The sequence below is a fragment of the Leptonychotes weddellii genome, chromosome 10, assembly GCF_054177405.1.
Source record: "Leptonychotes weddellii isolate Sample4059 chromosome 10, ASM5417740v2, whole genome shotgun sequence".
Taxonomy (NCBI): domain Eukaryota; kingdom Metazoa; phylum Chordata; class Mammalia; order Carnivora; family Phocidae; genus Leptonychotes; species Leptonychotes weddellii.
In genome coordinates, this window is record NC_138378.1 from 93,610,013 (window position 1) to 93,633,865 (window position 23,853).

General features: G+C 41.2%; 1 protein-coding gene across 9 annotated transcripts in view; it reads left to right on the forward strand.

Annotated features, from left to right (window-relative positions):
• The window catches only part of SLC8A1 (solute carrier family 8 member A1), a 368,141-nt gene that overhangs the window by 58,200 nt on the left and 286,088 nt on the right, over window positions 1-23,853 (forward strand). For 7 of the 9 annotated variants that reach the window (XM_081796872.1, XM_081796871.1, XM_081796867.1 and 4 more), the window contains exon 2: window positions 14,858-16,689. In XM_081796872.1, the coding sequence (XP_081652998.1) occupies window positions 14,891-16,689 (1,799 nt within the window). In that variant the 5' untranslated portion in view covers window positions 14,858-14,890. Of the gene's footprint in view, window positions 1-14,854; window positions 16,690-23,853 lie in introns of all 9 variants that reach the window. The other 2 variants (XM_081796870.1, XM_081796873.1) reach the window with 1 other exon arrangement.

Here is a 23,853-nt window from a genome sequence, read left to right on the forward strand (position 1 = left end):
TTACTTCTGGGGCAGCAAAGGTATCAAAAATTTGATCCTTTCTGGAAAATGTAGCCTTTCGAATTCTTCTGAGAATGGGCAAATTATGATCCCCAGTGAGAAATGATATCCTTAAAATCTTGAATGGCTTCTACTATATGCTGTTTTGGAATATTCATACCAGTAACCTATAAAATACACATGCGATACCAATTCAGACAAATGGTTTCTTACATATATAATAGAGATAGAAAAATAAATTTAAATATTAGAGTTCATCTTAATTTATTTTTTTTTTAAAGATTTTTTATTTATTTATTTGAGAGAGAGGATGAGAGGAGAGAGAGAGCACATGAGAGGGGGGAGGGTCAGAGGGAGAAGCAGACTCCCCGCCGAGCAGGGAGCCCGATGCGGGACTCGATCCTGGGACTCCAGGATCATGACCTGAGCCGAAGGCAGTCGCTTAACCAACTGAGCCACCCAGGCGCCCTAGAGTTCATCTTAATTTAAAAAAAGACCTAAAACGTAATCACTCAGTGGATGTCATTACATGTGAAGTCAGAATAATTAATAATTTCTTCATGGAATCTAATGTGAGATGAAGTCAGACAGACAAGAGGGTGATTCAGCAATTTACTACAAACCAACCGTGATATTTATTGAGCGCTCACTGTATGCAAGGCACTGCCCTGGGCTATTCAGAGAATGCAGATGATGAAGAGGAGTTATTTGACATTTGCTGATTGCCCATTGTATGCCCAGGGCCAATTTAAGCACTCTGACTGTGTTTTCTCATTTAATGCTTATAAGTGCCCTGCAAGGAAGCATCCTTATCATGATGTAAAAATGAAGACTATGGCTCTGTTAAATAACTTACTTGAGGGTTAATAGGTGATAGTACGAGTTTTTGGTGCTGTTCAAAAGCCATGTTCTTTGCGCCATGTTCTCTATTCTTAGGATGTCATGGTCTAGAACACCTAAATGCTGAGCCAACTGGGAAATATTGCTACAACTGTCTAATGAGCAAAATGCTGTAGAGTTGGAAGGAAGAAGAGAATATTGGAAGAGGCTTCATGGGGGAGGAGGCATTTCAGTTTATTTTCAAAGAGTGAAAAGGGCTTCTAAAATAAATAAAGCCAGGGCGCCTGGGTGGTGGCACAGTCGGTTAAGCACCCGATTCTTGGTTTCGGCTCAGGTGATGATCTTAGGGTCGTGAGATCCAGCCCCGCGGCCAACCCCGTGTGGGGCTCCGTGATCAGATTCAGCTTGAGACTCTCCTCTGCCCCTTCCCACTACCCCCCACTGCCCACGTGCACACAGGCGCTCGCTCTCTCTCAAATAAATAAATCTTTAAAAAAAATAAATGAAGCCTAGCTATTTTTGAAGCATGTAAACCAGCCCCAGCTAATTTATGACAAGGACAACCCTGGGGCAACATTAGGGCCATTTCCAGGCTTTTCAGATCAGCTGTGTGTCCCAGTCAGAACCATGCCATGGGAACCATGGATCTGGAACAAAGGATAACATACGCCGCTGCTCACATGCATTTTACAAGTGAAGCCAAAATTCAGGGTGAATTTCCAGCATGGCCTTTAAAGAGAGATACTGTAACAGTCTGAGAGGTCAGACAAGGGACATACCACCTGCCATCCTCTTCCTCCCTTAAATTTGATGGTTATGTTTTCTGGGCCATTACAGGTGATTTTCCTTTTTTTTTTTTTTTTTTTTGGCACCAAATGGCTCTGGTGCTTTCTCCCTTGAGATTCTTGAACTCCTGCTCATTTCCACTTCCCCATAAAGCACAGGACCCAGCGCCCGCTGCAGCTCTGTCTGCCCTGCTCAATGTAGAGCATCTAGTTCCAAGAGCAAGTTTAGAGAATCAGACTGCTTACCCTTGCCCGCAAACCTAAACTTCTGGCATAGACCCACGGTAGAACCCCTGAAGTGAACAGCATTGGGCAGAGGTAAAAGGATAGAGTTTGGAGATGTGCTAAGTCATATATCATATGTCTCTCAGAAGTTCCAAGTCACTCTTCCAAAATAACCTACCTGCCAGATGTTGGGGGACGTGAGCTCCCTAAAGCTGAAATTTGTGAATTGGTCCTGGGCAGAGTTGGTGGCTCGTTTTCCCCTGACTCCTCACTGCCTCTCTCCTCCTGGTCCTGCACCTGTCAACAACCCCTTCTAAGAGCGTCTCCTTCTCTGTACTCTTGCTGCTTAGAACCACAGCTAGCTCTGGAAGGAACAGCAGAGATCAAATAGTTCTTTCTAAATAATGAGCAAATGAAGGCCACATGAAAATAAATGACTTTTGAGAGTGAAATAGGAGATAGTTGAATTCAGATCTAGGGTTCTGAGGTCATGTCACCAAAGTCACATCTTCCTTTTTTGTCTGATAAGTGGAAGGCCTCCGGGAATGCATCTGTGTTTTCTGGCCTCAGGAGTCCCTGGATGTCTCCTAATGATTCCCCAGGGTGGAAAGAGAATGGTGACTTTGGCTTCTAGATTGAAGGTATTGATAACAAAGTGAGGGACCCTGGAATACTCAGGCTAAAGTTCTCTGAAGTCAACAGGCATATCATGACAGTCATTACATTTATTTGGATTCAACAAATGGCATATTTAAGATCGTGCTGGGTACTTCACTTCTCTGTGCTTATTCTGCTCATCTATTAAATGGGAATGACAATAGTAAAAAGCCATGTGGGGTTTTTTTGAGGAATACTACATTAATACTTGTAAAACATTTGGAACAGTTTCTGGCACGTGAGTGCCTAATAAGGATTTGTTCTTGAGATGAATAGTGAGAGAGTCTCTGTCCCTGCCTGTGTGCCTTTATATGAACATGCTAACTGTGGGAGGTTGCCATGCAGAGGAGGAAGATAAGGACACATATAATGACATATACCAGAGGTCACAAACCTGTTTTTCAAAGGGCCACATAGTAAGCATTTTTGGCTTCGTGGACCACAGGATCCGTGACAATTACTCGACATAGCTGTCACACCCATTGACAATCCTTAAATGAATGGGCATGCTGTGTGCCATAAAACATTATTTATTGACACTGAAATTTGAACACCATATAATTTTCACATCATGAAACATTGTTTTTTTTCATTGTTTCAATTATTTAACAAAGTAAAAAAAAAATTAATGAAATGGGCCTTAGAAAAATAGGTGGCAGGCTACGTTTGACCTGTTGGCCCTAGTTCACCACCTCCTGACACACAGCTAGACTGTGAGAGACACAAAGGCAATATCAGTGAGCTTGAAGAATCCTAGCAGTTGGAGTTGGTGTCATGCAAAGAGAGGTGGCCTAGAAACTGAGACCTTGTTTTAGAGCCTAGCTCTGTCAAATCTGAGATGTGTGCCTTTGAAAATGTCTTTAAAGTTATCATGGCCTGAGTTTCTGTGTTGGGAAAAGGGGGGTAGAGGCAGAGTTAGGTGGCTTTCAGGGGCCTTCCTAGCAGTAAAAGCAGTTTTATGAAGGGAAATTGGACATTTAAGATGGATCATGGAGGGCAGGTAGAAAAGCATGAGAAAGGAAAACATGGTACATATTTGGGTAATTTTTATTTAGTAGCTCAGTTGATTACTAGGAACAGTAACCTGGGAATGTAGACATGTGCTGTATTATGGATGATGACCCTGAATGCCAAATTGAGGGATTAAGGTATTAGGTATTCCTATTGTTAGCAAAATTCCCCAGTTTTACAGATCAGGTTGAGAAAGGGAAAATGCCTTGTACAAGGCCACAGGACTGGTACTTGAGAGCTGAGACCAGCAGTCATTTCTTTTGGACCCCAGACCAATGATCCTTCTGTCCACCACATTGCCCCCAGCACAGTGGTAGAATGAAATTAACTGCAATTACATGATTGTGACCTCCGAGGGGCAAGTCTCAAAAAAATAACAGAAGCCAATTTGAGTGTTTTCTTTTTTTAAAAAGAGATTTATTTATTTATTTATTCCAGAAAAAGAGAGAGAGAGAGGAGGGGGAGGGAGAGAGAGAGAGAGAGAGAGAAAGAATCTCAGGTAGACTCCCCACTGAGCAAGGAGCCCCATGTGCGGCTCAATCCCAGGATCCTGAGATCATGATCTGAGCTGAAGTCAAGAGTCGGCTGCTTAACCAACTGAGCCACCCAGGTGCCCACCCACCCTGTGCACCGCTTCCCCATCCCCGCTTTGAGTATTTGCTAAACATGATCTCATCCCCCCCTCCCCCAACATATCTAAGAAGGTAGGTCTGTGAGTAACCCCATTACAGAGAAGGTGAATTGCAAAAAGTTTAACCCAAGACCTGGCCCTCCAACAGTCTTTGGCCTGGCTTCCTGCTGACTATCTTTATTTTCAGCTCACATGTTATTTCTTAGCAAAAAACCTTCCCTAATACCCTAGTAGGTCAGGTCCTCCATTACTTAGTCTTGGAGGACAGTGTTTTTGCCTTTACAACATTTAGCAGAGTTGATAATGATGTTTCTTTTGGAAATAACTTAATGTCTGTCTTCTGTCTTCCCAGCTTCATAATACATTCCAGGAGGAGAGAGATTGTGTCTGTTTACTTCATGGCTCTAGCCCCAGTGTCTCTCCCACTCCAGACACGTAATAGACATTCAGGGTTTGTTGAATGAATGAGTAACTGAGTATTCTCGCGTAAGTCATTGATATCGATGAAAGCAGTCCTTGCTTAAAAGGCAGAAGTTACTGTCTTCACTTGCTAATGAAATAATTAAATGATTGGCATTTCTTCCTCCACTGACTTTTTTTCTCAACTCTTCCAGAGAAGGTGGATTCCTCAAATATTCTTCAAATACAGGTATATGGGATTAGTGTAAAGGGCATATTCATTAGATTCTTTATCTAGTGGAGAAACTATGTTTCATAAACTGTGCTCAGGGATTTGTATAAAAATTTCATGTTTTCCTATAAGCTACTCAATTATTGCTATAAATACTAAAGTTTGGCCAGTTCCTTTCTAAGCTGCTTCCATTTAAAAAAATTTATTTGTTCTATGTATATAAATACCTGGTCTTAGAGCCATGTCACTGTGTATATTGTCAGAAACTTTAGAAAATGGTTGCACAGAATACTGACGAAGGGTCACCATTACGTGAGCATCTATTAACTTGAATTTAAAAAAAATATTTTTTTCTTCTTTCTTCTGCTTTTTTCAAGAGCATCTTATTCTTTCAAGGACTGTGATTTGACACTATGCAGAAAAATTTAAAAGACTTACAAACTTCAAGTTGATAGGGTTCCATCTCCTGAAAAGCAATCTACTTGAAGATGAAGCTTAATGACTCAGGGAAAAAGCTGATGAAATTCACCAGCCTCTGCTCACATAACCAGCATTTTCCTTGTTAAGAAAGCTTTTTTTTTTTTTTTTTTTTAAAGGCATTCTGGATGTTCCTATCACATAGCTTGAAATTAGATTCTGTATTAAACATCTCTAGTCCCAAGAGACAGACTAGAATGCAGAAAGTGACTACAAAGATTTACCCTCGAGTTGAGGTGAACAAAGGGAGTGGTGATACCCCCATAAAGACCTTATGATTTAAAGAGCACAATTTTCGGGGCGCCTGGGTGGCTCAGTTGGTTAAGCGACTGCCTTCAGCTCAGGTCATGATCCCAAGGTCCTGGGATTGAGCCCCCCATCGGGCTCCCTGCTTGGCCAGAAGCCTGCTTCTCCCTCTCCCACTCCCCCTGCTTGTGTTCCCTCTCACGCTGTTTCTCTCTCTCTCTCTGTCAATTAAATAAATAAATACATAAAATCTTAAAAATAAAATAAAATAAAGAGCACAATTTTCCTCACCACCCAAGGATTCAGGTTTGGGGTTTATGTTTCTACATATTGTCTACTTTATTCAGGAATTGTGCATGGAACCTGGATAGAAGGTCTCCAAAGACTTCCATTTATCCTGGGTCTTTGTCGCGTATTGGTATAGTGTCCTAGCAGTCCTTAGCTGTTTCTATTTAAAGAGGGCAGTACTAGCCCTTGGCAAAATGATGAAGTAGGTGTAAGTTACTCCCAATGCTTTAACCTCCTCTTTTTGGGGCCCCTGTGATCTCCTATTAGGGTCCATTCTTCTCCATCGTCCTCTCTCCTGTCATCCCCCAAACTCACCAAGGGGCTCCATATTTTGATGCTGTCTGGAGTCCCAGCTGTGAGAAGGAAAGCCCTTCTGATATATTATTTCACATTGACATTTTACTGATACGGCAAGAAACACCATCTTCTAATTTTTAGGCACTACCTTTGGTCAAGTACCTTGTCTCAGTGCTCTGCGGTCTGTATTTGCTAAAGTTACCCCATGCCCCTTCTTCTCTCTACCCAGTTCTGTCCTTTATGTCAGTGCCCCTAAGGGGTGGTGCCAAGACTGCCTATATCAAATCAGCTGGGGTGCTTATTAAAGTTCAGATTTGGGTTTCCTCTTTAGAGCTGCCATATGTCTGATGGTAGCATCCAGGTATCTGCATATTAATGAAGTTCCCAGGTGATTCTTAGGTGAACTTAAGTTGAAGAAGCAGCACTCTATGCCTTTATGCACATCATTCCTTCCTTCTGGAATGTCCTCTCACTCTCTCCAGCTTTCGTCATCCTTCCAATCCTCTCCTTTTAGGGAATCTTCCATATCCTTCCTAGTACTCATGGCCATTTGAGTAACTAGTTGAGTTGCTTGAACACTGTCAGTTCATCAGGCACACGTGCAATTATCTCTGTAAGCCCCTCAGTGTTTGGTTTGGTGCTTTGCGCACAGATGCCACTCAATGAATGCTTGATGAATAAATGACTGGTTCACTTTCTAGAAGTAGAAATATAGAGAGGGCTGTCCTTCACTCAGAAAAAACACACACACGTTTCTTAAGGTGAAATACCAACAAGCTAGCGTGGAAAATATTTTTAGGTAGTAAATCTTTTTTGGTGACCTAGATACAAACGCATGCATGTGACCTTATTTTTTAGTTCCCAGCGTGGAAGGTCAGACATCAAAGAAAGTTGGCTCTTTCTCTTCATGGTGGATGGTGAACAAATTATTATCTGAAATAGTTATTATTGTCCATCACAAGGCTCCTGGAAGATGCACAGAGTACAGACAAGGTGATCCAAGGCCCTGACTCCGGGAGTTCATGCATGACACTTGAAAACCCTGGGTGGTAGAACTGTAGGCTGAGCAGTCTGAGGTTTCTAGAAGCCTGGTTGTGTTAACCCAAGAGCTCAGGTGCATTAACCTGGGAATGAGGTGGTCCACTTTGAGTGTGTCAAGGTGTACCCATGATCTCACTCTCTGAATGCCCGGAAGGTCTCTCCTTTTCTGGGATTCTCTAGCAATGAAAGAGTTCTGTACCAGAAAGGAGACTCACACCTTGACTTTTGTAATACCCCACTAGAATGTGAGCTTCTTGGAGAATATTATCTTATTCATCTTTTTAACACAGTATCTGGCATATGTGAGTGGCTAAGAAAGCTTGGCAGACAAAGCCATGAATGAATGTGTTGTTTTCCTGTCACTTTGAATTACTTACTGGTTTAAAATTAAAAAAAAAAAGTCTTGACCCCAAGACAGTAGATTTGTGAGCTCTGTTGAAATTCTTGAAAAAAAAAAATACTGACTTATTGCTATTAGAGCAAAGTATTCACTTGTTATGCTAAAATTCAGGATCATTCTCCCCAACTCCACCCATCTTTTATTTTAGTTTTGCTTGCCCACTGCTAGGATTCCTTTCTCTATTTTCTTTTCTCCTGACCAAATGGAAAAACCTTGAGATTATTACATGACTTTGGAGTGATTTCAGACCTCAGATTTTAGCTGATGATCCCCCAAATGGATCATCTTTCCCTTGCTACGTGATGAATAGGAGTGTTTACAAAACCCTTACTCAGCGGGTGGGGAGGCATGAGACAGGAGAGGCAAACATGAAGGCTCTTGAGAAGGTAGTGCAAACTACATACATTTATTCAGGGGGAAAGCAGGGCAGCATGGAAAGGTTATTCTGCACTAAGTATCTAAGTAGGGAGCTCTCTGCTACCAGAGAACAGTATTGTTCACCTAGGTAGCGAAAACAAACAAAAAGATGCTGCCATTTTGGAAAGCACGACAGCATAACTAATGCGAGGTGCCTGGATCAAAATCCTAGTTCCCTTCTGTTTGTACGACGTTAGTCAGTTTACTTTTATGAACCATTTATTTTTCTCATTTCTAAAATGAGAACGATAATACCTCCTTCCGGTATTGTTAGAAAGGTCAGGGACAGTGAATGCAAAGCAGTCAGTGAAGCACCCGGGACAAAGCAAGTGCTCAGTCAATGGTTTCAGTCATTATTGTCATAAATGCCAATTTATGACGGTAAGTGGGGCCCTTACTCTGTCCTTGGCACTGGCAAAATGAATCTGAGGACAGTCCTGGCCCAAGATTAGCAGAGCAGCTTCCCTTTGAATTCCTCTTTATTTATTTAGTATTGAAAGACTCTCTTTAGTCCCCAGCTTTCTTTCTCTTACTCCTATTTCCATGCCGGTATGCAGAGTGGATATATTTAAATTCGTGATGCACTTTCCCTTTTATGAGGCTTCTATAATGGAGCTCGTTTTTGGTTGGTGCTTGACCAAATGTCTTCTTATTGCACTGGAAGGAGAAGATATGCTTTGCTGAGGATGTCCGAAATATCAGGACCCTCTCAGCAGAGCAGATGAACTTGGCATTCCAGAAGAAATCAGCAAGCTAGGGCTCACGGAGGAGGACCCGCCCCCAGGTTGTGGGGGGGACATGTCAGCGCCCCATCTCCTCTATGCTGGAGGTCAGTTCTTCCAGCCTGAGGTTCTCTGCCCATGAGCCTGAGTCACATTTCCTCTCCTCCACTTAGTAATGCCATTGGCTTTTCAGTGGCATCTGCTCATTTTAGGGGCGTCTGCTTCCCGCAAGCACATTTTTAAATGCAAATGCCTAGTCCCAGCTCCCAGATTCTGATTCACCTTCAGAGATTTGGTGAATCAGCACATGACCCGACGAGAATTATTTTATTCATTCAATAAGCAGGTGCTATGTATCATTTATGTGCCAGATTCTGCTCCAGGAACTGGGGATCCGTCAATGAACAAAAGAGGCAGAAATCTCCTCCTGCACGGAGTTTACATCTATCAGAGAAAGAAAGGCAATAAACAGAACCATGAGATAAATTACATTAGCACATAAAGAGGAAGAAGCTCTACATAGAAAAACAAAGCAGGGGAAAGGGCCATGGATTGCATCTCATGACTTTTCAATAAGTTCTTCATTATTTAAAATCCTAAATTCATCTCTCTGTTTTTGGCCACATTGCCTGACCATCACCCCAGTGGCTTCCTTTGATGAATGAGGTGAGTGTTTCCTGCCATGGCACAGGATCCTGACTGGAGTCTCATACGTTCAACCAGACAGCGTGAGCCCCTTAAATGACCTCTCGCTGCCTGTACTTTAGAGGACCTGTCCCAATTTATTAAGCAACAAAGAGGAATTTCTCTCTTTGAAAATAAAAAAAAAAAGTAATAGCAGAGAGTCCTTGTGGGAAGAGAGCTCCATCGTAACACAGGGTCACAGTCTGTTGGCCAGACCAGTAATTCGCACCCTAGATGGATGGTCAGGTAAGGAAAGTCATCCTCTGGCATCATCTCTTTGTCTAAAAGCATTTGAAAGTGCTTGTCTCGGTAGTGGATAAGAACTTAGGGTTGCTTTAATGTTGCCTTAGAAACAAATTAATGGCTTTGCTTTGATGCTTTCAGCCAGCAAGAATTACATAGAAGGGAATTCCAGGTCCTGATGAGGGAGAGTCAAGGAGTTCCTTTGAATCACCGCAGCTGACAATCAATAGAACGAGATTCAGCCGCCTTGCGCCTGGGGCTGGTGGGAATGCCAAGCGTATTTCTTCTCTCCGAGCCAGGTCCTCCTTGGTGGTCAACCCTGGCTCCAGCTTCCCACAAGGAACCCATTGCTCTGCTGCCTGATGTCTCTTCAGGCCTCTGCAGTGGGGGGCTCTTCCTCACTCTTTACAAAGGCAGTTTGCCAAAAATCTGTCTTGCAGGTGCATGTTCTCTTCCTCTGACCTCTCCCTTCAGCACTGGTGTCTCGGCTTTTTCAGTTGGATCTCTTTTCCCCGTCCTTCATTATGTGCCTTTCACATCTGTACCCTGTAGGTGCTGGGGTTGTCTGTTGGATTCAAAATAAATAGTGAGCAGAAGACAATCTGGGTCTTCTTGCTATGGTGCTGAAGGCTCATTTGGATGACACAATTGGCTATTCCTAAGCAAGAACTGGCTGAGGACGTAAGAGTTGATCTGAAAGCACCGTGAAAACCAGCCTACCCTTGTTACAGAGTTCAGGAGATCAGGGCAGAATATAAAAAAAAACCAGGCAGCAGAACAACATACTAGCAGCCTCTATTTCCTGCTTAATTTTTATGGAAATACACATTTGAGGAGACAGTGGAGAGGGTCAGGTAGATCTGCTTGAATCTGATGATGGAGGAAAGACCCTGAAAGGAAAGAATGAAGAAGGCCATTTCATTTAGATGATATCTGTCCCCCCTCCTCCCAAACATTTGAATTTGATATTAATATAATAAAGAAACTGAAGTCCAGAGAATTCTTTCCAGTTGCTGCATTGCCTAAAACCTGTATCAGTGTTTTGTGTCCACTGATTTCACAAATTATAATTCTACCACCTTTTGAATATAATTGTGATGTTTTGGACTTAACCTCAGAAAGCCCCTTCCTTTTTCTCTGATCGGAATTTTTACAGATGCATCCACTCTTAGACATCTGTACCCTTTTGGCCAAGAGCAACTGCGAGATGAGGGTTGGGGGAGGGCTTTTTTTTGGCTGACCTAAGAGATTTCCCTGAGAATGTGTGCAGGAAGAGATGGCCAGGTAATTGCTAAAAACCCGGCAGGTGAAGGGCAGCTGTCTCTAGGAGCGTGCCAGCCCACACATTACATCACAGCTGTTGATGCCTGTCTGTTGGAGTCTCTAATCCATAAGATAGAAGCCAGGCTGTTGGAAACCTTCCATGGGACTTTTGCTACTGAGGCCCTCTTTACCCTGTATGGAAACCAAGAGGTTTTCCAATAGGTCAGTCCGAGCCCAAATCCAATACTCTCTGAGATGACTTCATACACTATCAGGGATGCTCTTATAGAACAGTTAATAATATCAGTCTTAGCGACAGACCAGGGTTTGGATCTTAGTTTAGGAGTTTCCTCTCTGTCTGAGTTCCAACAAGCACTAAACCTGTCTGAGCCTCAGTGATCCCATCTCCGAAATGGGCTAATAATATCTACTGCATAGGGTCATTGTTAGGGCACTGTGCATTGCACAACTCCAGGTGGTGCCATCCTCATGGGCCGTAATGGAAATGGCAACACCAGGAGCTGTGTAAAATAGCCATGTTGGCTAGTGTTAAGTATTAGATATAATACTACATATAAAGAATTTAGCATAGTGTCTGCTGTCGTGATTATGAATAAAACCTACTGTTACTCTCTCGGGCAACTGACCATGATTTGCTGTTGTGCCATTTTGACATTTGCTTCTAAGAAACAAAATAATTTGGGGCGCAGAAAACACAATCCTCAAAGCCCCGGAGGTAAGAAAGTGTTGTCGTGGTCAGGGAATGGAAAGAATTTCCATATTCTAGAACTCAGAGGCTAGATCCTAAAAGGTCTGAACAGCTTATTGAGGGGATTGGGCTTGTTTTTAGGGCAAGAGGCAACCCATGAAAAGCTTTAAGGGGGAGTAAGAGAGTCAGATCTGTACTTCAGGAAGCTCATTTTGGCTGAAATGTGAAAATGGAATGATGAGATTTGGCAGGAATTTGAAGGAAGTGGTTGATTGTATCAGTCCTAGAGACAGGCATAGGTTGGAATCTCTGTTCTATGTTTACTCTCTCTTTTCCATACTACTCTCTGGGAGCAAATACTTAACCTTTCTGATTCTCACAGGTTCCCAAGACATTTGAAGTTGTAAATCTTCCAAAGGGTCACTATAAACTGTTTCTTTCTCCTTTTCTAAATTTGAGATCTCTACTGTATCATTTTTTATACCTGCCAGGCATTGGGATCATTTATAATTCAGATTTTTTTATAAAAGGCAAAAACAGGTCTTCTTGTTTCCTCTCTTACCCCTATACTCTATTCTTTACGGAACCAGCAGAAAGATGTATTTAATAGGAAAATTAGCTGATACCACACTTCTGACCAGAACCTCCTAGTGAGTCCCATCTCTTTCACAATTGAAGCCAGTGCCTTGTGGTAGCCTCCAGGCCCCTCATAATCCATCCCCAGTGTGTTCCCAGCTCCGGAGCCCTGTTCCCCTGGCTCATGGCCCTCTCATCATACTGGTTCCTCTGTGTTTCCTAGACGATGCAAAGACAAGTCCCACAGGGTCTTGGCATTTGCTTGGAATTCTCTTCCTGTAGATATCCACGAGGCTTGGTCTCTTACTTCCTTCAGGATTTTGCTCCAATGCCGCCTTATCAGAGAGACCTTCCTTAACCATCCAGTATAAAATCCTGCATGCCATGTGTGTACACACACACACACACTCACACACACACTCATGCAGGCAGACTCCCTGTCCTAATTAACATTGCTTCCGCCCCTACCCCTCCAGCACTTTTTAGCATCTGACATTTATATTCATTTGTTTGTTTCCTCCCCGATAGAATATAAGGTCTGCAAGGACAGAGACTTTGTGTTTTTTTGGTTTTTTGTTTTTTAATTCTCTGATGAACTCTTAGGACCTAGAAGAGAGCCTAGCAAGTGATTCTAAAACACATAGTTAGGCGGCACTCATAAATAGTTATGGAATAAATGGCTGCATGATGGATTTAGAGCTAGACCTTCCACTACTCTTGTAGGTTGCTTCAGTGTCTCCTTGTTTTAGGTGGTGATCCCACCCAAGCCCTGTAGTGACTGAATAAGTAGACTCACTGACCATGAATCTTGCATATTTTGGAAATACGCTTTTTCTATTTTTCAGCCTTTTATGCAGAATGTAATTGTGCCATCTCAGCCCTTTGCTGTGTGTTCATCTGGGAAAAATGTCAAAGCTCATCTACTCATAGTGATGAGCTAAAAGGGGCTTTAGGCAAATGGTGGGCTCTTTGAGGGTCTGCCAGAATGTGCTGGGCCAGGGGCTTCCTCCCGGGCCCTGGTGAATTTCCACTGCATGCCATGAGCAGCGAACGTAGGTGAGTGTGTGGGTGGCTCTTGGACCACCCCAGGCTATGGAAGGCTCCAGTCTAGCTCCACTATGAACTTTTTATCAGGCCACAAGGCTACGTTCTGACTTAGGACTCCCTTCTTGCCACCACTTTATCTGATGTCTGAACTGGTCTTCCGAACTGCTTCCCTGACTTGGAGCAGACCCTCCTCTCTGTCAGCACCTTTCAAGCCTTAGAGGCAGAAGTGATGTATGGGCAGGGTGGCGTTTTGCCTGAGCTGGTGGGTGAATTCAGACCATGGTTTTTCAGTCCGCCACTTGGCTTTGTTTACCAAGCTTTGTGCGGCTCAGTGACTCTGTTGCTCTATTTCCAATTGCCTCCAGCCCTTCATCATATGTATACTTTGTGGTCACCGCTGTTCTGCCACATGAACTAATTTAGATGGAATTATTGCTCCTGTATTTTTTGGTCACTTGAACCCTCTGTAGAACTAATATGTGTTTTAGAATGACCATGGAAAGGATGACATCAACACTGAGAAGGAGCATTTTATGGCTGGTAAAGCTGATTTCACAGCCTGCCAGACAGGAGTCCTAACACACAACTAGACCCAGGCCTATTTATCTCCCTTTCCTGCTGTGGACAGCCTGCAGATTCTAAAGCGAGATCTGTCCCCAGATGTGAGGAGCTATGCTTCAAGATCCAGATGCCCGGCTGCTAACATCAGGAGCACTGGGCTTGCTGAAAATTAGGAGGAAATGTGCTCTCATCAAAATATACTTTTAGGGGCACCTGGGTGGCTCAGCCGGTTAAGCGGCTGCCTTTGGCTCAGGTCATGATCCCAGGGTCCTGGGATGGAGCCCCGCATCAGGCTCCCTGCTCAGCGGGGAGCCTGCTTCTCCCTCTCCCTCTGCCTGCCTCTCTGCCTACTTGTTCTCTCTCTCTCTCTGTCAAATAAATAAATAAAATCTTTAAAAAATATATGCTTTTAAAAACTGTACTTAGTGTGTGGAAAGATTGCATTACAGAAGATTTTTTTCCCCCTCAAGTACAACTACCATTGACTTTGTAGGAAAGCTTGAAGATATCTCTGTGTTTCCAAGTAAGTTTGGAGCAATAGGACATGATTTCAAAAAATGAGGTATAAGGTCTGCTCCAGAATTTAAGATCATCAGGAGGCCTTGTGCTGGTTTTTAGAGTCTGAACTTTAAAGCATCAATCTTAATAAGGTGATTTTGGTAATGAAACAGTTTCTGGAAGGTGATTGTACTAACCAAAATTTAAAAGAAAATCTGCATTAGCAACAAGGAGAAAATTATTTAATGCATCAAAAGGTTCCCCCCTCCCCTTATTGGCTCTTAGCATGCATAACTATGTATTCAACAAGGCAAGGCTATAATTGAACTTTTCATTTCCAATAGGTCAATTGTGTACATTGCTCAGTGAATGGAGACTACAGGTAGAAAATCCATACGTGGAGACATTGAGTTATAAATGGTACAAAGGATTGCTTAATCACTGATGGATACTTAGACTAATGATTCACTACAGGTGTGATGGTAGTCAAATATAAACAAATCATTGGTAAAAGCAATAAAAATCAGTAATTGGTCATGTTTTGGATCTGGCTCTGATGATGTGATTTTTTTTTCCCCACCCTCCCTCCATCTTATTTTTACCAGTAGGTTGGGACACTTGGAAGTCTACCATTGTACAACATGCTGCCGTTAAGACTCTCACCTACCTTTTCGTTGGGATGTCATCTGTTAGCCATTGTGGCTCTCTTATTTTCCCACGTGGACCTTGTAAGTGCTGAGACAGAAATGGAAGGAGAAGGCAATGAAACTGGCGAGTGTACTGGCTCGTATTACTGTAAGAAAGGGGTGATTTTACCCATTTGGGAGCCCCAAGACCCTTCCTTTGGAGACAAAATTGCTAGAGCTACTGTGTATTTTGTGGCCATGGTCTACATGTTTCTCGGAGTCTCTATCATTGCCGACCGGTTCATGTCCTCTATAGAAGTCATCACATCTCAAGAAAAAGAAATAACCATAAAGAAACCCAATGGAGAGACCACCAAGACCACTGTGAGGATCTGGAATGAGACCGTTTCCAACCTGACCTTGATGGCCTTGGGATCTTCTGCTCCAGAGATTCTCCTTTCAGTAATTGAAGTGTGTGGCCATAACTTCACTGCAGGAGACTTGGGTCCTAGCACCATTGTGGGAAGTGCTGCATTCAATATGTTCATCATTATCGCACTTTGTGTTTACGTGGTCCCAGACGGAGAGACGAGGAAGATTAAGCATTTGCGTGTGTTCTTTGTGACGGCAGCCTGGAGCATCTTTGCCTATACCTGGCTTTACATTATTTTGTCTGTCATCTCTCCTGGGGTCGTGGAGGTCTGGGAAGGTTTGCTTACCTTCTTCTTCTTTCCCATCTGCGTCGTGTTCGCTTGGGTAGCAGATAGGAGGCTTCTGTTTTACAAGTATGTCTACAAGAGGTATCGGGCTGGCAAGCAGAGGGGAATGATTATCGAGCATGAAGGAGATAGGCCATCTTCCAAGACCGAAATTGAAATGGATGGGAAAGTGGTCAATTCCCATGTTGACAATTTCTTAGATGGTGCTCTGGTTCTGGAGGTCGATGAGAGGGACCAAGATGATGAAGAGGCTAGGCGAGAAATGGCTCGGATTCTGAAGGAGCTCAAGCAGAAGCATCCAGAGAAAGAAATCGAGCAATTAATAGAACTAGCTAACTACCAAGTCCTAAGTCAGCAGCAAAAAAGTCGAGCATTTTACCGCATCCAAGCTACTCGCCTGATGACTGGAGCTGGCAACATTTTAAAGAGGCATGCAGCCGACCAGGCAAGGAAGGCTGTCAGCATGCATGAGGTCAACACTGAAGTGGCTGAAAATGACCCTGTGAGTAAGATCTTCTTTGAACAAGGGACCTATCAGTGTCTGGAGAACTGTGGTACCGTCGCCCTGACCATTATCCGCAGAGGTGGTGATTTGACTAACACTGTGTTTGTTGACTTCAGAACAGAGGATGGCACAGCCAATGCTGGGTCTGATTATGAATTTACCGAAGGAACTGTGGTCTTCAAGCCTGGTGAGACCCAGAAGGAAATCAGAGTTGGCATCATCGATGATGATATCTTTGAGGAGGATGAAAATTTCCTGGTGCATTTGAGCAATGTTAAAGTATCTTCGGAAGCCTCAGAAGATGGCATCCTGGAAGCCAATCATGTTTCTACACTCGCTTGCCTCGGATCTCCTTCCACCGCCACTGTGACCATTTTTGATGATGACCACGCAGGCATCTTTACTTTTGAGGAGCCCGTGACTCACGTGAGTGAGAGCATTGGCATTATGGAGGTGAAGGTACTGAGAACATCTGGAGCTCGAGGAAATGTTATCGTTCCCTATAAAACCATCGAAGGGACTGCCAGAGGCGGAGGGGAGGACTTTGAGGACACTTGTGGAGAGCTCGAATTCCAGAACGATGAAATTGTGTAAGTTCTCTTTTTATACATACACGTGGGGTCGAGTGCCTTGGTGGATGGGAGAGTGGGTGCGATTTTTTTTTTTTAAACTAAATGGTACACAAAGAATGGAATATTTGCTATACAAGACCACTTTAAAACTATCCCTGCTGTGCCACACTTACCAATATGCTCCATACGGAGATCTTAATTTGGTTTTATTTTTAACTTCCGTGCTTTTGCGTATTTTAAGTACATTATAGCAATTATGATAAAATGAGTTCTGTGACACAATTTATCAAACTGCTTATGATGGGTTGGAAAATTTATATTCTATTTTGAATCACATAATATATACACAGAAAGGGAATATTTATTTATTTATTTATTTATTTATTTATTTATTTATTTATCGAAAGCGAACATTTAGAACATCACATTAGGTCCCCAACTTTATTACTGAGTACAAATTGGGAAAGCTCAAAAAGGAAACACCTTTGAAAAGAATTTCCTGGTTACCAAGGCTGGTTGGAACATTTTTTTGCTGCTTTTATCTGATGCTGTGTTTTTGTGACAATCTAAGATAATGTTTCTGCTTACATGCTAATGCTTAATTATGACTTGATGACCAGTCCTGCTTTTTTTAGTCTTATGCCAATGTGGGAAAAGTCATATAGTTGTTATGGAGATCTAGTCTATTTTTATTTTCCGTGGTTAAGTAAACCCTTTTACCCTACTGATACAGTAATGGGGAGAGAATAAGATTCTGTCCAAGCATCCTAGTTGACAGGGAACAGGTCAAAGAAAAGAACTGGGAACAATTTACTCTTCCTATTGACACTTTACAGTGACACTTGCCAATGTTGTAACACCAAGTGCCTGGTTGTGCAATGATTCTACCATGACAACTGCTATTCAGAGCTATTCCTTCTTCCTTGTCTGGGAGGGGGCATTACCCTCACCAAATGCAAACCAGAAAGCTGACTCAATGAGCAGTGTCCAAACTGGAAGGAAGGAAGGAGGGAGAAGAAGGAAGGAAGAAAGGAAGGGAGGGAGGAAGGAAATTATTTATGATATCTGTAGTACAGCAAAGGACATTCAAATGAATGATTATGTTGGTCGAATCACTGGCAACTTAAGAATTTCCAGGAAAGAAAAAAGTACATATAGCACAGTTTGTTCTAAAAATGGTTAACTTTTGAGTAAATGTTATGTGATATGTCAAATGCCAAGTACATTCTCTCCAAAATGAAATTTCTCCTGGGGGTATAGCTCAGTGGTAGAGCATTTGACTGCAAAATGAAATTTCTCCTGCTGAACGTGGAGGGTGGAGGGGGCCGGGGGGGAAATGGGCAGAGGGAAGAGATTTTCCTGCAGAGGCCTTCCTCTTTACCTCTCTTTGATGTTGTGTTATAGAGATGAACAATTACTGAGTGTGATATCATGATGAAATCAAGCAAAGCAGAGATTATAATATCCACCTTTAGATGTGTGGGGGGTAACTTTGGATGAATATCTATTTTATGTTGGTTCTTATATTGTTAATGTTCCACGTGTTGAAGTGTGTTTTGTTGGACATGTATTTTACTGAAAGATAATAATATAAAAGCAAATGAATATCCTGCATACTTAAGGAAGGATTTTCCCAGAGGCCTTGCATTGAATGGGAGCCTGCCCATGTTAGCTCATAAACTTTATTCCTTTGTTAGGAATTCTTTCTCATTATATTTTCTAATCCTTTCAGTTATTGAACCCTGTTGTATTAGATAGCACTTGTAATCCATGTAAAAGTATATTGCATGTTACTAAAGGAGTATTGAATATTATTAAATGAACTCACAAGGGTAGCACTAAAATATGACCAAATGGGTGTTTTGTCTTGTTTGTGTATTCATTTTATTTAGGATGTTTTCTCCTGAAAATTTGGTCTTGCTTTTTGTTAAGAATAATGGCTCTGTACTTGTTTATTTGAGAGGTAGTCTTTCCTTATCTATTCTGCTGTCCAGGACATTACCAAACTGTAAATAAATAACCTTTTTTTGGACACAGTGTAGAAGAGGAAGAAGAAGGAAAAAAAAGACTGACAGTGATTTGATGGAATAATTTATTCTGCCAAGCTCCATTTAAAACATTCACCCTATGCCATTAAATTGATTTAATTCTTGCTAAGGAAGGAATATTGCCAAATTCCAGCTTCAGAAATTTAAATATCTTGTGAAGATTGGTAAGAATGGGTAGAATTATTGGCATGCCATCTGTGTGTATGTGTGTGTTCTTAGGAGTATTCTAGATCAATCACTAGTTACTAGTTTAATAAAACTCTTACTGTATTTTATTGACTAAGTTGAAATATGAAATTTTAGAGATGTCAAACATTTTCTTTATCAGTGGAATAAAATTACAGCCCTCCATTTTTTTCTTTTTTCTAGAATTTTAATTTTAAAGAGTCTTCATCCTGACCTTATAGAGTGCTGACAAGCTTTGTAGATGCTTACTACATCTGCTGCTTAAATAAATTTGTGTAGGTGACTGGGACGTAGCCTTCAGCTAGGCACCGAGGATTACAACATAATGTTTCTAGAAAAATATGATATTATCAAAGATCCCTTGTTTTTCTTCTTCTTCTCCTCCTCCTTCTTCTTCATGGATCATTCTTCCTCTGGAAGTTGTTTCTAATGCCAGGTCCCCACAGTCAGACCCAAGCGACAGAGTTTGTCATCAGGCAGTGAAGCTGAACCATGTGGACTTCAACCCAGTTTTTCTTGAAAAATGAATTTATGTCTCATCCAGTTACATAGTTAATCTTGAGAGGTGACTTTCTTAAAAACCTATAATACATAGAGAGGACTGTTGATGCCAGTGAACTTTATTAACTATTAAAATCTTTTTTTTTTTTTTTAATGTTGTGCACAAAGCCAGAATTTATGATTCTTTCCAGAGGACCATAAAGAGATGCTTGGAAAAGCCTGGATTTAAAGCTTACCTATTTTAAAAAGCCATTAAGGAAGGTAGATATTTCTACCTTGGGTCCAATGTAATCAGGAATGGAGATCAACACACAGTCAGCTTTATTGATTCTTCGGTTTCAAGAACAAGATAGATTCCTAATCTTATTTATTCCTGATCTTATTTTTGTAGAAGTCATTTAAATTTATAATTAAGCATATCTTTGCCTATTCATTCACATTTTTATATAAATGAGTTGAATTATTTCAACTTGACCTTTTTTAAGATCAAAATCTGTATCTGAGAAAGATACTGATAAGTGATAAGTGGTGCTTGTAGTCTTAAATAAAGTGTATTCTCGGCAAGACATTTTAAAATTATAATGCAAAACACGTTAATCGATATAATTAACAATTAGCACGTGCTTTTGTATAAACTCAAACAATGACAAATACTAAGCCCATGCCAGCTAATCTTGACTTTCAACAGGGAATTCTGCCTAATGGTAACAGCTAATAAAAAATAAATGAAGAGCATGTTAATTTGATTTGTGGTTTGGTAGGTGATATCCACAAATTTGAAGGGCTACTAATGGTTGTTTTTTAATGATGCTAGTTTAGTGGTAATGATTATTGCAAAATGTTGTTTGGTCTTCCAGGGTCTAACATGAGCTTGACTGTTCTGGAAAATAATAAGGTTAATTAACTAATGTAGATACAAATCAAATTCAGTTACTTAGTTATAACCCAATAGCAATACTTTTGGAAGAGGACTCAAAAGATCATGAGCATTTACTATTACCTATTTAAAATACAGAGTTGAAAGATGAGGTATGCAGGTTGGAAAATGCATGGAATATATCGCTTAGCAAATCAGTTTCCTGGGGGCTCCTAGCTACAGCATAATTTATTAATCAATGGACCTGTCCAAAATTAATTTTGCTTCCACAACTATTAATGTTTTCAAGTATGATTGTGACTTCATTAATTTTAGGAAATATGATATGCAAGACATCCTAACAAATATAGCTGTTTGACACTAAATATTTATATTGCTTTTTCTGGAGAAAGAAAGAGAAAAGAAATAAAATTTTGGTATTATATAGGTTGTATGGAATTATTATTATTATACTCCAGGGAAAATAAATACTTTGTTTTTGCTACCTATATTACCAGTATTCTGTTCTTGCTGTATAGAATTCCAGGGAGTAAAGACCTAGCTTTATGAGAGAGCAATTCAGTTCGGAGAGTAGGACAAATGTGTAATACAAGAAAGCAGCCAGCTGTAAAAAAAAAAAAAAAAGAAAGAAAGAAAAAGAAAAAAAAGAGATGAAACAAAAATAGTAAGAAAACTTGAAGTGGTCAGAACAGAAGAATAATTTTGTGTCTTTGGGGGAATCAGAAACGATGAAAAGTACTACAGAAAATAATGTTAGACAAGAAAGGCCATTAGTACGTGTATGAATCCAACATACTCAAGATTTACTTTATGGAAGAAGAAGTTTATTTGCTACATTTAACCTATTAAAATGATGGAACCATGATTTTATATTGACATAAAACTTCCTTAGGTAATATGCTAATGTAAGAAATTTAGATGAAATGATTTTAGGATTTTAATGGTTTTCTGCTTTTCAGACTGGAATATTTATCTCTTCTTAGATCCAAATCGCATGTAGTATCATCTGCAAATCTAAATTATAACTACAAGAAGTGTTTTTATAAATGCATATGTTTTCATGAATGCAGAACTATTACAAACATAAGACAGGGTAAGAGCCAAAAAACATTTTGACTTCCTTCAATATTGCCAGGAGCCTAAATTGATTATGTGCAGCAGGGTTGTTTACTATGTCAACCAAATTGACATGTTTACTGTTGTAATCTCATTTCCCCACTGCTAATTAGAGTTTAGGGTTATAATATAGTTATGTAAAGAAATTTTATCTTAGCAAATGAGGAGATATCGTAGTTTAGACACACTGAAGTGTTTAAATTATGGACTCTTTTCTGTATCATCATTCAAGGCCATTCCATAGGGGGATGATTACTTCACTTGGTTAAGGCTAGAAAAGAATTTATATATCAATCACTCTGCACATGCTTAATAAGCTAACTGAGTTGTGCCCAGTACTGGGCTAGTTATTATGAAGGGAACAGAAGAAATCTACTCCTTATACTCTAAAATGGGAGATGATGAGATAACTCATGTTTTGATAGGTACACACATCATTATGAAGACATGGTGAGCGCTGTAGCAGAAGTCTTAATTTTGGACAAAATATTTGCAGTTGCTTTTGAAGGACAGAAGGCATAACCGGAGAGAAAAATTTGGTGTTTTTTAAGATGGAGTAGTGTCTTGGTAAACCTGAAAGTATGGACCATTTCACTAAATAGATGGGATGGTTATCAAACTGAATGAAAGACTCAATGAACATTGATTTTCTTTAATGGGATTTTAAATAGTCACAAAGGTATTTAAATTAATCTGAGTATATGTCCCTTTAAGCTAGTCACAGAAGAGCAAACACCTAATGATTCTACTTATATGAGATACCTAAAATAGTCACTCCTAGAAGCAGAAAGCAGAATGGTGGTTGCCAGGGGGAGGGAGGAAATGGGGAGGGGGTCCAAATCAACGGGTATAAAGTTTCAGTAATGCAAAATGAATTAGTTTTAGAGAGCTACTGTACAACATTGTGCCTATAGTTAGTACTATTGTACTGTGCACTTAAAATCTGTTAAGAGGGTAGATCTTATGTTAAGAGTTTTATATTAAATTAAATAAATATAAATAAAAGAGCTGATCTACTTTTTTTAAAGAAAGCTCATGTGCTTGCCCCTCTCTACCAGATTGCCTCTTGTATTTCTAAAGAAAATTTACAAGATTTCTAATAACACTGGTCAATATTTTGTTTTGTACTTTGTGAATTAGTGCTTGTTCTCTAGGGATGGTTTTGACTTACATGAATCCTGTACCCCCTTGAGCAGCCCTTAATTCATTGCACCTCCCGCTCTTGTCCCATTTTTTTCACAGTTAGCCGGGCATGGCCACCATCTTGGTAAAGCCTGAGCAGATTTTACACTAAATGGTGAAGTGGAAACATATTTCCTTTCTTCTTTTGTTTGTTTGTTGGTTTGTTTGTTTGTTTTGTTTCTTTCCTGAGGACACTGGTAACCCAGGGAAAGAGACTTAGGCATGCTTAATTCTTTTGAATGGAACAACCTTGGGGGTCTAATACCTATCATGGAATTATTTGTTGTTATGCTGCTCTGTTCTTACTAGCTGAGGTATGGAGACTTGCCTGTGGGTTACAGTATCTTGAGAACTGTAGAGGCTTTCCCATAAAATATCTCCATCATGTTCTGTCATGGTTCCTGACATCTGCTCATGGGAGGTTCATCCTGGGGGCATGGGAAAGCCGCTAGGCTCCTATTACATTATACATGCCACGCGATTCTTAAGTGTCATCTTTGCAAGGATAGAATAGAAGCGGCTTCGGGCCAGGTGGCAGGAAAGGAAGAGAGGACAGCCAAATGTAAGGAGGGTGAATGGCACTAGCACTGATTTTTTTTTTTTTTTTAAAGATTTTATTTATTTATTTGACAGAGAGAGAGAGAGCACAAGTAGGCAGAGAGGCAGGCAGAGGGAGAGGGAGAAGCAGGCTCCCTGCCGAGCAGGGAGCCCGACGCGGGGCTCGATCCCAGGACCCTGGGATCATGACCTGAGCCAAAGGCAGCCGCTTAACCAACTGAGCCACCCAGGCGAGCCCTGCTGAGGGCGAGCCCGCAGGGGGCAGCCCTGTGGGAGGGGCCGACCAAGGAAGCACATAGCTGTGGCAGCGAGTGGCTTTAGCTGCTGGCTTCCCACACGGCCTTGCACTTTCTGCTCTGATAGTGGGGGAGTCCAGAAGGCCCTGGGAGGGAAAGCAAGCAGTCAACAATACGGGCAGAATTAAAGGAAATCTCCTCCTTTGCTTCCTCTCCTGGCTCGACAGACTGCCTACGTAATACCCATCTATTTGCCAAAGGCTGAGCCAGCCACAGTTCATTCTTTTCCCAGGTCTATACAGCTGTCTCACTGTAGAGCCAGGCGAAATAAACAATGCCTTTTCATTTCCTGCCTTTTCCTGAGGATTTGTGCTCTAGATAACATTTTCTTTCCTTCTCACAATGTCTCTGCAGGGCCAGATAGGGGAATGGACATTGTGTTCTTTGGTGACAGCTGAAGAGATGGAGGTAGGGGGCA